At 47.0% G+C, this 15801-nt stretch overlaps 1 protein-coding gene across 2 annotated transcripts in view; it reads left to right on the top strand.

Moving 5' to 3' along the window:
• Positions 1-13795, top strand: part of GRIN3A (glutamate ionotropic receptor NMDA type subunit 3A) — a 164820-nt gene extending 151025 nt beyond the window's left edge. The window contains exons 8-10 of one of the 2 annotated variants that reach the window (XM_028531093.2): positions 3663-3827; positions 4871-4947; positions 9522-13795. In XM_028531093.2, coding sequence (XP_028386894.1) covers positions 3663-3827; positions 4871-4947; positions 9522-9861 — 582 coding nt within the window. In that variant the 3' untranslated portion in view covers positions 9862-13795. The remainder of the gene's footprint in view (positions 1-3662; positions 3828-4870; positions 4948-9521) is intronic. The other variant, XM_036021984.1, reaches the window with a different exon arrangement.
• The last annotated feature ends 2006 nt before the right edge of the window (positions 13796-15801 follow it).

Raw genomic sequence — 15801 nt, 5'->3', positions numbered from 1 at the left:
TTGTAGGATGACACCCAACCTACTGAGCCACACTGGTCATGGCTGAATGGTTACATAATGATTACAGGGTTATCTGAGATTGGATGAGCTGCAGCGAGCTTGTGAAGGACAAAGGGAAACCGTAAATGACTGATACTTCTCCCTGGCTAAACTCTGGGATAGTCTTGTCTCCTCGACACCAGGGACCTCAGGAGTGTGTGGCTGAGAGCTATCAGATGAAGCTGCAAGTGAAGCGATGGAGAAAATGAAAAGCATACTTTTGTTTGCGTCTCTTTGCTTCCATTTATGCAGCTCTTGATGACATGAGTCTGGGCTTTGATTGCAAATCTGAATGTGATGTTTCCTCTCATGTCACAACTGCAATCATCATTTTGTCTGCCTCACTTAAATTTATTTTACAGATTTGACATTGAATATTCATTGCTCCTCTCCTTCTTCTTCCTCTCACCAATGATACATATCAAGTCGAACCAGTTCTACCTCATTTGAAAACCAGTGCTCATGTGACGACCTGGGGCAGGTGCGCATAACCGATGCACGGCACACTGACCCTGTGGTCCTCGGGGAAGAGCAGCCGAGTCACAGCTGCAGCTGTATGTCTTATCTCTCAGGCACAGACACAATTTAGACATTTCTATGGGCACTCACAGGCAGATTATAGTGGGTTTTCAATTAGGATGCTGAGCTGTGAATAAAAATGTTTGCAAGTTGTTATAGGGAACAGACAGAGTGCAACTAGCAAGGGATCTGTAAACCGTGTGCATTTGAAAGGCTGTGTGGGCTTTGGCCTCAGATGGACCTGGATCCACAGCCTGGCTTCCTGTTGGCTACTGGTGGGATCCTGGGTTAGGTCATTAATCTCTGTGAGTCTCAGTTTTCTCAGATGTGAAATGGGGATAATGATGTTTAACATACAGGGTTATTATAAGGTCATAGTACCCCACTGGCGTCTGGAACACATATTAGATGCCCAATTTTTAAAAAAGTAACTATTGATTCTTTTATTTGTCTGTTATTGTGTGGGTATAAATAACAGAAATTTAAAGAAAGAGATGTGTAAAATAAACTGAATACAGCCTGTTTGTTGTTGAGGTAACAAGAGGAAAACGAGACTATTGTTATGCACAAGAAAACAGATGATTCATGGGGATTAGCAGAGGGAAAGGGGAGCAGGGACAGGTAGGTAGGAGAGGGGACACGGGATAAATGGTGACGGAAGACTTGACTTGGGGTGGTGCACACACAGCACAATATACAAACAACGTATTATAGACGTGTACCCCTGAAAACCTACATAATTTTATTAACCAATATCACCCCAATAAATTCAATTGAAAAATAATGAAAATAATAAATGAGTAAATAAATAAAGGCAAGATGACTCACTGTAAGTTACATTTTTCTCCTCATCCTGGCAGAGCCTTATAAAATGCAGTGTCGGTCTGTTTAGCGTTTTGCCGAATGGTGGATGATGTTTATGTTGAAGGCCAAGGCGAATTGCCCCAGTTTGCTCTTCATCCATAGCAGTAATAACACATTGAACCCTTCTGTGATAGCTAGTTCCTGTATATGTTACAGCAGATCCAAGTCAAAAGTTATTTCCAAACACATTTGTAAGTTCTTTCTGGAGGTCAAGGTTAGACTTTGTTTACCACCTGTAGAGAGATGCCCCAGGAAAAGCTCTAGCACCTGTGTAGCCCGCAGGGCCCAGTACACCTCCTTACCCTATCCTAGCCCAGCATGCATTGTTGTCTAGGGCATGGCTTCTGCCTGCCTTCTCAGGCGGTCTGCCTGGTCTTCCTGCCTGAGTCCCAGTCTCCTGGACCTGGTGTCTGTTCTACACCCCTGCTCACCTATAGCTGTTAGTTCATCAGGGATCCTAGCGCCCATCTTTGAGCCAGAGAAGTAGCGTCATGGGGGAAACAAGATTCCATGCCCTGGCCTCCACCAATGCCTGAGACCTCCAAGCTCTGCCTTTGAACTCTGCCCCCTAGATACACTTCCTGGAATACCCAGGAGGTCTAGCCAGGCCTGAACCATGCCTGGCTGGCTCTCTCTCCGGGACTGGAAGTGGAGGTGGGGAGGATGAAAGAAAGGAAAATCCCTTCAAGAGGATGGGAGGATCACCCACATCAGTCAATGATGTGGTTATGAGTGTAGGCTCTGGAACCGGACTGCCTGGGTTCAAACCTCAGCTCTAACCTTTACTAGTTATGTGGCTTTAGACTCCTTTGTTCCTAAGTTTCCTCACCAACAAGGTAGAGGTAGTAACAGCACCTACCTACTTGATAGGTTGTTATGAGTATTAAACAAGCTGCCGCATTGGTAAAGAGCTCAAAACTGTGCTTCCCACGTACTGTGTTAGATAAAGATGGACGATGATGATGATGATGATGACTAAAAGCCTGCAGCAAAGGAATGACACCCAGGCTCCTCCTTAGCATTGGCATCTGAGGGCTCGCCCAGTGTCCCAGCTTCTCCCTCACAACACAGGCCTCATGCACCCTGCCCCTAAGCCACAGTCTGTTTCACAAGCCCTACATCACTGTGCCAGGGGGTCATATCTTTCCTGTTTTGTTTCCACACCACAAACTTAGAACACTTACTATTCCACCTGCCTCTCTTACTCTAAATCTTATCTCATGAGCCAGCTTCTCCCCAAAACCCAGGGGGCATGGGGTATACATGTTCGCTCCCTCCCGAGATTCAAGCTGACGAAAGGCAAGGACAGAACCCTCCTATCTCCATCCTGTGGTACTTTGAAGAGTGCCTGGCACATAGTAGGCAGGCACTCAACAGATCACATGTCCTTCCTTCTACAGGATCAACTCATTGTCGATGTCAATGACTGAGTAACAAACACCTCCTCCGTAGAGAACTCACAAGTGTTCTTAGATATCCCATGTAAACCCCTCGGGAAGTGCCTGCCCATTTAGTTATTGTAACTGTTGTTGCTGCATCTGTGGCAGAGCCCGGGCCCGGGAACAACACAAACATGGGCCTGCAGACCAACGTTGTCACTTCAAAGCTGCAGGGACATCAGCTTCCTCAACTATCAGTTGCGGTTATCATACCCGTCTCAGTGCAAAAGAGCAGGCAGTCGATAAATCCCAGGTCCCATCTCTCCCTCCTCCATGGCTGACTGATTTGGGGACCTAGAACCCACTTCTCTGGTCCTCGGTTCTTCATCTGTAAAAGGGGCACATTGAAGCAGTTGAGGCCCATGTTCCCTGCCAGACCTAAATTTCAAAATTATTGAATTCATCATCTTTTCCCCTGAAACCTACCCATTCTGTGTCCCTGAGAGAGGTTTGCTTCTTGGTAACTAACTAGTCAGTGTTTTCACATATTAAATTGTTTCTTTCATCGGAGTCCCTATCAACCTCTCGCTGGAGACGGCAGCGTGGTCCCAACTCGGGGTCTCTGCACCAGCCCAGGGGTTGTTCCTGCACTAGGACTGTATGGGAGTGGCCCCCCAGGCACTGGCGCGGCCTCATTCCTGGCTGCATTCCTTTCACAGGGAGCTCTACAGAGCACACGGGAAGGCACAGTCTCCTGCATCCTCTGGGTCTAGAAAAGAAGCATCTGCACCTGAGAAAGAGCAAGCGTGGGCCCAAGGGGAGCATCGTGCTCACGGCCTTTTCTTTTCTGTTTTGCCCCAGACTCTGCAAATGGGCATCAAACACTTCTCGGGACTCTTCGTGCTGCTGTGCGCAGGATTGGGTCTGTCCATCTTGACGGCCATTGGTGAGCACATAGTGTACAGGCTGCTGCTTCCACGAATCAAGAACAAATCTAGGCTGCAGTACTGGCTCCACACCAGTCAGGTGCGTGCCGCAGGTGCCGCCGCGCTCCAGTGTTCTTTTATTTATTTATTTATCTATCTTTGCTCCGATGTTCTTAAACGTCAGAACTCCCAGTAGTGGGAGAATCCTGCAGAGCCCCAAGTCAGACTGACCAATGACAAGTTACCACGAGAACTAGGGTGGTGCGAACACCCTCAGTGTACAAGACACAGCTCCCTCTATCCCATTAATTCACTTTCCTCTCAAAGCTCCTTCCTTTCCTATAACCCTCCACTGCTGCTCACAATGAAAGCAACAACATTGTTTTTAACCTGGTTTCACCGAATAGGGACAATCTGAAGAGAGGATATGAAAGGTGTGTTTTCTATAGATTCTGTCCTTGCCAACATTGGAGCCCATCCAATGAGCTTCAAGTCCCTGATTCCCTCTGAACCCACTGGCCCTTGTTCTCTCTGCATTTTTCTTCAGTGGTCCAGAAAATGGGGCCACTTCTGCCCCAGTCATCGGCCTTGCCGCTTTGTTATCACAATACATTTTTTTCTAGGTAACGTGTATTGGTTCAGTTACACTTGAACCCTGTTTTTCCCACCTTCACCCTAGGAAGAATTTGTTTTTTTTAAGGAGAATTCCGCAGACAACTGATCTTCGTTGTGTGTTAATGTGATTACTTTCATTCTCAAATGCTCTTCTTTCCTTTTTTGTTTTGGCTGCTAGGAAGCTCAGGCTTTTTTTTTTTTTAATGCATCGTTAGCAAATGCACTGGGCCTTTTGCCACACCTCAGTCACACCAGCTCTTCTTTATATTATGTACCTTTTTACAACCCAGAGCATCACTAAGCTTCCTATCAAATTATTTTTTCCCTCCAGGTAGAATAATAATTTATAATTCTTGTTCTGTTGAGATCTGGGACTGAATGTTGATCTCTTTTCGGGCATCCCTGGAAGTTTGTTTAAAGAGGCCAAGGTTTGTAGTGACAAGATACACTATTAAATCGCAGGCAGAACTTTGTCCCTGACTGTGTGTTTCTAATGATCTCTACGTGTGACTCTGTTCTTTCCACCAGAGATTACACAGAGCACTAAATACATCATTTGCAGAGGAAAAGAAGCCGCGTTTCAAGACTAAGCGTGTGGCGAAGAGGTAAGAAGAAGCCAGTGCTAGGTGTCTTCAAATTTGTTCATGTAAAAGTTTAGAGATAAAACTGAAACTTCGTGTTCAACAGGGAAATTATGTATAAATAATTCAGATCAAATCAGGACCCCGCTGTTGATAAACACAATCAGTAAAAAGTCTGTGTGACTTCAAGTAGAAATAGAAGACAAAGAACAGGTCTGTACATACACCAACACCGAAAGGCAGCCTAGGCGATATTTGTCATGGGTAAAAGTTCAGGTGTGGTCCCTACAGTGAAGCCGCTGCATCCAAATCCTGCCTCGGACACTGACAGCAGCTGTGGCCTTGGGCACATCATTTAACTTCTCCATGCCACAGTGCCCTCATGTGAAATTGAGATAAAAACAGTATCCATTCCGTAGAGACGCTGTGAGAATTAAATGAGATAATACACGTAAAACCCTGAAAACAAAGCTATTTTAGTAATCATTCTTGTGTAAGAAATACATGTAAGACAGCTCATGAACCCTGCAGGTAATCAATTTCATGCAATATTGCGTTTCGGACATGTTTCCCTCCCCACTCCATTGCAGCACTCCTAGGAATAGGCAGAACAGGCAACAGATGTGTTCTGCCTAATTTATTTCCTGGCACTCTTACTACAAACTCCCCAGAAAAGAGGAGCTCATTACCAGGAAGTAACAAGAACTAAATGCATAGAAGACATTTGAAAATTAGAACTTCACCCCCTCCCACATCTAGCCTGCGGATGAAGATCACCTGTTCATTCATGGTAGCCAAAGATGTCGGAAGCGTCTGGGTCTGGCTCCTGGCGTGGCTGCCGAGGGTGGCCCCCCTGGCTCCTCCACATGCCCAGGGGCCTCTGCTTCGGGCATCACCTCTAAGCTACTGTCATCCAGGGCACATCCTAGGCTCAAAGCTTGGCTTTCTGGGTAATTTTGAAACCTGACACTCACACTTCTCTAATCGAGGAAAAGGGAAAAGGGATGAAAACCGTTGTTTGTTTTTCTTGTTTGAACCTCCCCAGGGCACTGCCGGGATCCCCTTCTCTCCAGTTTGCATCTAGCTTGTCAGAATCCCTTCCACTATCTCTTAAAGCGTCTTTGCAGTCGGTGAGCAGACTTCCCCCACCACCCCCCACCCGCCGCTCAGGCTGTGGTCCCCTGTATCCTAGCCGGCAGCCCTGTCAGCGACGGGCTGTAGGCTAATCAGGTTCCAGCTGCTCTATGTCATGTTACATATATTTTTTCTGTAATTATCTTTTACATAAATGTTTAACCAGAGGAACACAAGAAGTCACAGCAGCACAGACATCATCTCCTAACGACAAAGCATTTGTTTTCCAGCCATAATAGAAACAGGAAGCCCAGGGAGCCCCGCTCCAACTGTGATGCGAGTCCAAAACACATCTCTTTGGCCTAAATTGAGAACCAAATGTGTCTTTCCCTTAACTTAGCCACTTTCCCTGGCAAATTCCCTTCCAGAACCCCTTATTTGGAGAAGGAACTAAGGCAGAACAAAGCCCTATGGCTCCGGTTGGGTCCACATTTCCTGTGCCACCTGCTTACAGCCCAACTCCCACCTGGAACCTGTCAAACGCAGCAAGTGTCCGAGGTCCCACAGCTGTCACGTCTCTTCTGGATGGTCTAGGGGAGCCTCAGACGTCCATGTTCGCAACTGCTCTGTGGAAGCTTGTTTGGCTTCTTTTTTGTGTTAAGTACAGTTTACTCACTGGTCACATTGCACTCCAAGGCTGAGAAAGACTTGCTACAAAACTAAACCTAAACACTGTGGAGAGCAGCAGTGTACCACAGCCATTCCTTCCAATCAGACACCAAGTCTGACGCTCAGCATCCGGCGTCTGGCATGCCCAGATGGCCTGGAGCCGCCCGTCCGTTATCAGAGCACTTGCAATACTAGAGTTCATCGTGGAACCCAGCTTTTGCTTATTCATCTACATTATATTTCCAGATATGTGTACAAAGCTCTAGAGAAAACTAGATTAGATAAATCCACTTACCTGATTTCTGTGGTTGCCTGTACAGTCCAAGAAAACATGAAAGGTGGATGCCCCCTACTCCATGGTTTTCCCCATCCCATTGTCAATCATCCTATGGTACTAGAGTTAGTTCTGTCAGCTTGAAAACTCTCCTCTTTCTCCTTTGGAAGAGTGTCTTTGCAAATGCCCATGCCTGCCACAACTTGACATCCCTCCTATGTGCCCCGTATTTGTTGAGCGAATAAAGCAATAGATAAATGAGTCAATTACTAACATTCAGGTTTGAGGAAAGAAACTTTGGATCATGGTATGAAAGTTGATGTCGCTCCTTTTTTATTTAAAGCAGAGAAAAAAGTAACAATTGAAAGAGACTATTTATACATAGCCCTCGATTTATTTAACATGTGATTTTATGTAAGTTTTGGTATCCTTTGCCCCCTGGATTTCCAGTGCACCCCCCTTTTCCCTTTCCCATCACTCCTAGATACACAAAAAGTATAAACCATGTAACACACACCACAAATAAGATTGTTTTGAAATTATTCAAACTCAGTGGGAAATGAGTTCAAAAATTTAAGCAGAAGTGAACAATTAAAGGCTAGAAGGGAAATTATAACCCCATCTCTGATCCAGGTACAAAGCTAGGAGAACTATAAGTGGGCTCATTGTAGAATTTTTACCCAGCCCAGGACACGTGGAAGCCAGGCTCTGGTACCCCCTACTCATTTACACGAGACTGAAACTATGAGAAATGTTACAGAATGACAGGGTGGTTGAAATGTGGTTGTGTGTTTTAATGGCTTGGGGCATATATCAGTTCCTTTTTACCGTGTGAGAAATTACCTCGATAGTTAATGTTTGAAACAATGGGGGGTTGCTTATGAATCTGTGAGTCAGCTGGGCATTTGACTGAGCTGGGCCAGACGTGGCTGACCTTGGCTACATTGGCTCATATGTCTGCAGCCAGCTTACAGGTGTGGGGAGGCTGCTCAGGGCTGGTCGGTCTATGATGGGTCCTCAGCTGGGTGACCTGGGCAGGCTGGGGACTCTTTCCATATGGTCTGTTATCGTCCGGCACACTAGTCTGGACTTGCTCGCCTTGCAGCAGCAGGTTCTAAGAGAGAGTGCACATATGTGATATTCTTAAAAGTTTAGGCTTAAAAGGAGAAAACTGTATTTGAACAATGATTAAAATTAAAAAAAAAGTTTAGGCTTGAAACTGCCACCTGCCACTTCTGCTGCTTTCTATTGCCCAAAACAGTCATGAGAACGGACTAAATTCATAGGGAAGGGAAAATAGACTTCCCCCTTTTGAATCCCCTTGGTAAGGATGACTTGCAAAGTCGCATTACAGAGGGGCATGGATGAGGAAGAACAAAGGATTGTGACCACTTTTGCCATCTGTCACAGGGAAAAATGAAATAGAGTCATCCTAGGAAATCCTTGTGGTTTAGTTCTCATCCGTGTAACTGAATCAAGACATGAGTATCCCTCCCCTGACCCCTCCCCTTCTCTTCCTGGCAAGTAAGAGTCCAGGAATAAAATCTTCCTTCATTATATGGATGGGGACCAAGACACAAGGACCTAATAGAGTGTTTCTGTTTTGTCTGGCCCTGTGGTAGACTGCAAAAGTGGTCATAATCCCCCTCCTCCTCCTTCTCCTTGTTCCATAAGGCTAGAAGAAATTGGTGGCTTTGCAGACTGGGCTTTAATCTGTCCTCGTAGCAAGAAACTCTTCTCATTGCATCCAACTGTCAAAGTGTATTTCAGAAACCAGATCCTCCCCCGACCCCCTGTACCTGGCCCTCAATAACCCTCTGGCTGTCTACAGCCATCTCTCTGAGCTGGTGGTGGGTAGTTTGACACAAGCCCAACAGAGGATTGAGAATCTATCTCTATTTGACTTTCATTATCCTGGCAAGATCTTGAGGCGTTCTTGTGCACTCTGTTGTTGTTGTTAAGCTTCAGAACTGGGCTGTCAGTCTCAACCCACATCAAGGCTTCCCTCTAATAGGAGACTTTGCTGAAACCTGTGGCTTATAGCTTGTATGCTTTTATTCTCCTCAGACTTCTGAAGTAGTGAGCATCGGTGTGGTCCTATGAGACCTAAGATGAGCCATGGCATAGTATCCATGTTCAGGCTCATGCTCAGAGTCCAGCAGCTGAATAAACCAACTCTTACTTTTACTGAGGCACCATCTTTCTAGCCACAGAATGTTTCAAGGCAGTGCTGATTTCTGAGCCTTCCCAGCAGGACAGGAATAAAAGGGCATCTAAGGTTCTTGATGTAAGAATGGGTCATGCCCTGGTCCGATAGTTCTGCAGAGTATACATCCATTCCAGTTTTAGGGCAGCATAAGACTTGATAAGACCTTGAACTTCAGTTGAAAAGAACTATATTGGCTCCTTTCATCCCCATGACAGCAGCTAGTAGGCAGTCCGCCCATGGCTTTGTTCCTGCGTCTCTGAATTATGTGCCCGGCTCCATATCACTCACACATGAAAGGGCTAACAGATGGGGAACAGTGCTTTGAGAGCTGCCGAGTGGAAGGTCAACCTACAGTGCCTCTTTGTTTCCCAGGTCCAACGTGGGACCCCGTCAGCTCTCCGTGTGGAATACTTCCAATCAAGGTCACGACAACCAACGAAAATACATCTTCAGTGAGGAGGGAGGACAAAACCAGCTGGGTGTCGGGACCCACCAGGACATCCCTCTCCCTCCGAGGAGAAGAGAGCTCCCTGCCTCACTGACCACCAACGGGAAAGCAGACTCCGTACATGGGGCGCGGAACTCAGTGATGCAGGAGCTCTCGGAGCTGGAGAAGCAGATTCAGGTGATCCAGCAGGAGCTGCAGCTGGCCGTGAGCAGGAAAACGGAGCTGGAAGAGTATCAACGGACAAAACGGACTCATGAGTCCTAGCTGATGCCGCCCCTCCCCTTTGTCGGTTCCTGGCCTTCCTCTGAGCCCTTGAGACACTTTGTAATGTTCTTTTGTAACCACTGACAAAGGTGTGGGGACTCTGAGGTCTAAGTCTTCTTAGAGGTCAAGTCTGTGCTCCCCAGCCTAAAAAGGCAGCCCCAGCTCTCCTCAAGCTCGCTCCCTAGGTCTCCAGGGTAACAGCCTTTCAGAGCAGGAATCTCAAATTAGTCAGGAGTGAGCACAGCATAAGGGATCTGTGAACTACCAGACAACCCCAGCTCCTGTTAACCTTTTCACCGGGTGCCACAGTACTATTTCTGGTTTTTAACCCTTTCTCAGCACTAACAACAAGAGATAAAAAGAACTGTTAGCCAGACCCGTGTCTCACTAGGTTGTCGGCTTCATTCTCAGTATAGAACAGGACTATCCAGGGTTGTGGTTTTTGATACAACTCCCCAGGCTAGATTTGTTCCTGCATTCTGAATGAGGAACAGGGTCAGAGCTAGAGAAACTGCGGACAGGGAAGTGGGTGCTTAAAAACATCACCTGAACTCATTAGTATTACAGCAGGCAAGGACGGATCGGATTGGGTAGGAGCCGTGATTCTGAGAACGTCCTAGCTGTCTGACACCATCCTGATTAACATTTAGTGGGAACCTGTTTACATGCCACTATGAAAGGGGACAGGGATGTGGCGAATAAGAAGAGAGGGCAGGCCAAAGAGGCGTTAAAAATGTCCACCTTGCTTTTAGAACAAAGCTCTGGGCTGGAAAAGCAATTTGACTAAGAAATGAACAGGACTGTACTTGTAATGTAACTGAGCATCTCCACTGCAGTGCGTGCCTTTTGTAAAAGGGAGAGAGAGGAAAACAAAACAAGGGCGTGGCCCGAGGACGACACCAGAATATCCAGGCTTACCGCAACTGTGGGTTCAGTGAAAATGTTTCGCAAGCCCCATACGAGGCCGTTTTCAGGTCAGGAGTCACCTATCTCTTGGATCAAAACATCCCAAAAGTGAACCTCAAGCTTGTGAACATCACAGGCTCCACCATTCAGAAATGTGCCCTGTGCTTCTCATACCTGTCTTGATAACAACCAAGTCAGTCTCCCAGCCTCACACCCACTTTCCTCTGAGGAGCTCTGAGGAGCTACGAACAGATTTGGTCCCTCCAATTCCCTCCCAGGCCCCATCTAATGCCCTTAAAGATTGCTGTTGGTCACGTGGCACCCCTCTGCCCAGGCATCCCTTCCCCACTGGACAGCTGCTTGGACACGCAGGAAGGCAAAGGGCTCTGGGAACTACGGAACTTCAGTTCCCAATGTTAGTGTAGACAGGAATCATCCAGGAACTCGTCAAAATGCTGATTGACAGGACCCTTCCCCAGACAGTGGGTGGGGGCCAGGGGAGAGATTAGAGGTGAGCTCCCAGGTGCCTGACCCATGTGGTTCAAAAATCACCCTTCAAGAAACACTGTTCAAGAAGTGTGACTGTTGCAGGCAGTGGGAGAAGCAAAAAGAGCTTTTTCGAGTTTTTTAAAAGCTTCCACGAGTACCTGCTGATTCATTCACTTTCTGTACAGGCCCTTCCAGTCCCAGGCACCATTGAGGACTAGACTTCCTTGCTTTTCAATTGTTTGCTTTATCTTCTCAGTACGCTTTGCTGTGCCCCAGTCCATCTGCAGGCCCACCATGAGTTGGCAGCACTGTGCCAAGCTCCGGGGCCCTGCAACAGCTGCCGATGCTACAAAGGTACAGCCTACTTTTGAATGGAGCCCCTGCATTCCCAGCAAGAGCTACCCAGGCTCCCAAGGAAAGATAACACCCTAAGCTGTACTTAGGTAACATTTCAGCAGTTAGTTAATTGTCTGAGAGAACCCAGGGGTGGATGTAGACACGGGGATACCGATGAGGGAGGTGGGAGGGTTCTAGAGGTAGACTTCATCGACCTCACAGATGAAACAGTTCAGCAGGGAGGGAACAGGTGAGCCTGGAAAGAGGAAGGACATGTGCTTTGAAATGCCCTATCTTCCCACGTTCTCACCCCAGGCCCAGAGGAAGGTTTGCAACTGCCTTTGAAAGATTAGGCTCCTCAGCTGCCCCACCCTCGCCATCTGCAACAGCTAAGGATGCCGCAGAGACTCTGCCACAGTGCTCCGCGCACCCCTGCCCTCTGAGCAGCCTGGAAGGCTCGTGTACAGGCGTACCTCAACTCACAGAACAGCCATGCTCCTAACGTTGTTCGTGGACACTTTTATAACTCATCTCCTGACTGTACTTGAGAAGCTGGCTACTTAAAGGAACCCAGAGGTGAATTCTTTTGTAAAGAATCCTTTTGTAATGCAATGAATTATCCCTTAATGTATCTGTTTTGTAAGTTTGGATTTTTTGTATATCGGGTTTACCTTAAGCTTCTCTACTAAGGCATTCTGAGCAGTGGTGATAACACGCCAGACCGCCCTGCCTCTCCACGAGCTGGAGGACCAGTGCACAGCTCCTCCAGTACCCTCTGGGGAACTGCTTGGCCAAAACCGTGGCCAGGATGAGGCAAGAAGCAGCAGGGGCTGAAAGCAGGCTTGCTGCTATCAACACTGCTTGAAAGGCCTCCTGGTTCGGGGTAAAGAAAAACAAAGCTTAATTGCTTGTGGTGAAATGAAGCTGTCTTCATGTTAAGTAGCAATGGTTATTTTTATCGGTAGTGATTGAACAGTGTTTTTGCAATTTGTGAAACAGTATGTTGTGTTTTGTAAAAAGATTCCATGAAATGGTAGGTCCTTTGAAAACCTTCCTTTTGCCCCACCTCTTTTGCCCCACCTCTGTTCTCTCAGCTCTCCTCTGGCTCAAAAAACACCAAGCTCAGAAGTCCTCAGGTGGAGGTGGTATTGTGGTGAGGAAGGATGCCAAGGATGCTGCAACCTTGCCTCCTCTTGTGGGCTGCTACTCATGAGATGAGGAAGGCCATTCTGGTCTGAGCTCTGGTGCTGGGAAACCTAGAACGTGACATGTTCGTGTCACACGCCCCCGGCCCTGTTTTCCAAGGCAGAATTCCTGGCACTGGAAGCCCACAGTAAAGTATGACTGAGCATGTTAGAACAGATGGGTTCGTGTAAATAATTGTCAGGGCCCCAGAGCATGGATGCCTCAAGGGAGAGGACAGGGGATTCCTCCAACAGTTAAAGCCAAGCTGGAGGAAGGACAAGGACAGACAAGTGAGGTAGCCACAGGGACCCTATCAGTCGAGGTCTGTAATGTGCCTGGAGGTGACTCTCCACTGTTGGATCTTGCTGTTGCACAAACCCTATACAGCACCTGCTGCTTCTGTGCCAACCAGAGAAGTGTAAGTGGCTCAGCTGCCGAGGAGAATGGAGCTTTGTCACGTGGGTGATGAGGGGCTTCTCTATGTTGGTGCTGGGTCTGCTCGGCCTTGCAGCTAGTGAGCTCTCCTGGGTGTGGATAAAGAAGGGAGGGGAACGAAAGTACTTTAGAGCCTCTCTGCCTCCCAACTCAGATATCTGATGAGCAAACCAGGAAATCCAAGCAAGCAGTCTTCAGAAGAATCTTCCTAGTCATCAAAACCACTTCACTATTCTTCGCTGTTTTGTTGCTCCTTTCTTCACCCTGACACCATCCATCTTATCCCGGATTCCCTCATTCTCCTTTTAGTTTAGTCCCCAGTTGTTTTATGAAAACAATGTACTTAAAAGTATTTTCTTAAGATTTGTAATGAGTGTTGTTTGCACTGTGTCTTCATTCTAACGTGTTTGCGATCACTCCGCTGCGGGAAGAACTGAAATGCCGTCTTGTGAGCATGACGTGACCGGGCTGTTTTGCTCCAGCCACTTTTCTTGTACAACCACGTGGATGGACTAGATGTCCTCAAATCTTTTCCATCTTCAGTTTCTATGACTGTGGAATAAATGTTCAGATAGAAACTTCACTTCTGATGGACTGCTGGCATTGTCCTTGGGGATTCAGACGTTGATGCGGTCCCAGCGCCTTCCTGACTGGGGGCCATTGGTACTATGACCTGTGCTGACTTCCTGGGTATAATCCAAAGCGGCACAAAATCTGCTCAGAAAACTCAGAGCCCAGGCATGATAAAGTAGAACGGAGGTGGCTTCGTCTGTGAGAGACTTTCAGGAAAAGCCACGCTATTAAGAGAGGTCTGAAAAACTCTGCCCTACCCACCCTCGTTTAGTAATTCAACAAACGTGAGCTAAACAGCTTGTATTTACGTGCGAAGGGCTGGAGACACAATGGTGAATGAGACAGGTGTGGTCTCTAACCTCAGGGGCCTCTTCTCAATCTGTCCTTTTCGAAACCTATAAACAGACAATACCGTAAGAGCTAACATTGGTCGATCTCTTATTTTATAGATTGTGACCTCCTGTAATCCTCCTTATAACCTCATGACACATGTACTCTAGGCCTAGTCTGGAGCAGATGCACTAGATCTCTGGTTTACAGATAGAAAAACTAAGGATCGGGAAACTCTGAACGTTGCCTGAGGCCAGCCAGTGTGTAACAGCAGCAGCAGAGACTCTTTATGCAGGCAGTGCAGCTTCCAGAACAGCCATGCGGCACTGCCAGGATTCTTCTTCCTCAAACTCCCCTTAGTCTTTCTGCTAATCGCCTGTGTCTGAGGCTGAGGCCTGGCTCCCAGCTCCACAGAGAGGAAATCTGTTGTGGTAACTGCGCCTGCCTTGGTCCACTCAACTCAACAGCCCCTGAGTCTCACAGAAATAGTTTTAGGCCCCTCTTTTTGCTTCCTAGTCCAACCAAGATCCAGCATAGACACAGCTGCGAATCCTGCAGTCTCAGGCATCCTGCTGTCTCTGACAGCTCAGGCCACTTTAGCTCTCACAAACTCATCCCGAATCTGCTGGCTGGGTGCGTTCTTCACACACATTCTTTTGGAATATACCCAAGTCGAGTCTCATAAAAATATAACCCTACTCTAACCTAATTCAACCGCCAAATGACCCAAGGATGTTTTGCATCTTTCATTGGCTCATTGGATGACTTTAGCCAGGCGTCGGGGCTAGCTGCTGGAGATAGATACAAAAGCCGATTCCAATCCCATGGAACCCCAGTCTGCTGGGGAGATGCAAACTGGCAAAACAGTGTGGCCTCTACTCTGATAAAGAAATGCACACCAGGTACTATGGGAACAAAGAAATCATTTTCATGCATGTGCGTGTGTGTGTGTGTGTGTGATGGAGGGTAACAGGCAGCCCAGGTAAAAGAAACCTATGCAAAGCCCCAGAGTTGGGAAACCATGGCAATCAGACAACTTAGGCACATCAAGTAGGACAGAAATATAAAGCACAAGGTGGGTTGGTAAGTATAAGGACTGGAAAGAGAAAAGCAGAGAGGCAAGATCACTGTGTTAACTTTGATTTGGATCCCAAAGACCAGAGCAGGGGTCTCAAACTCATTTTCACCAGGGGCCCTGTCAGCCTCTCAGTTGCCTTCAAAGGGACGAATGTAATTTTAGGACTGTATAAATGTAACTACTTGTTAACAGTTAGGCGAGAACTCAGCACTGCCACCCAGTAGAAACAAGGTGCTGGGCCACATAAAATAAGGTGGAGGTCCAGATTCAGCCCTCGGGCCTTGTGTTTGCCACCTGTGGACAGGAAGAATCATTAAAGGATTTTAATCTGAACAGAAGCATATTTAAAAGATCAGAATCCTTGCTTCTGGGTGGAAATGCCTCTCATTCACATGCATTCAGTTTGTTTGCTGGGCAGTGAGCAAATGAACTTAGTTTTTTGATGTTTTGGACTTGCTATCATTTAACCAGGACTGGTGGACTTAGAGACAGAGACAAATACATGTGGCCTAGATTCCAAAGAGAACATCAGTCTTATCCTAGACATAGGGGAAAATGTAGAAGAAAAACTGACCCCTCAATTTATTTATAAGTTACTATTTAGCAGT

The sequence above is a fragment of the Phyllostomus discolor genome, chromosome 3 (genome assembly GCF_004126475.2).
Source record: "Phyllostomus discolor isolate MPI-MPIP mPhyDis1 chromosome 3, mPhyDis1.pri.v3, whole genome shotgun sequence".
Classification (NCBI taxonomy): Eukaryota; Metazoa; Chordata; class Mammalia; order Chiroptera; family Phyllostomidae; genus Phyllostomus; species Phyllostomus discolor.
This window is presented reverse-complemented; position numbering and strand designations above follow the sequence as displayed.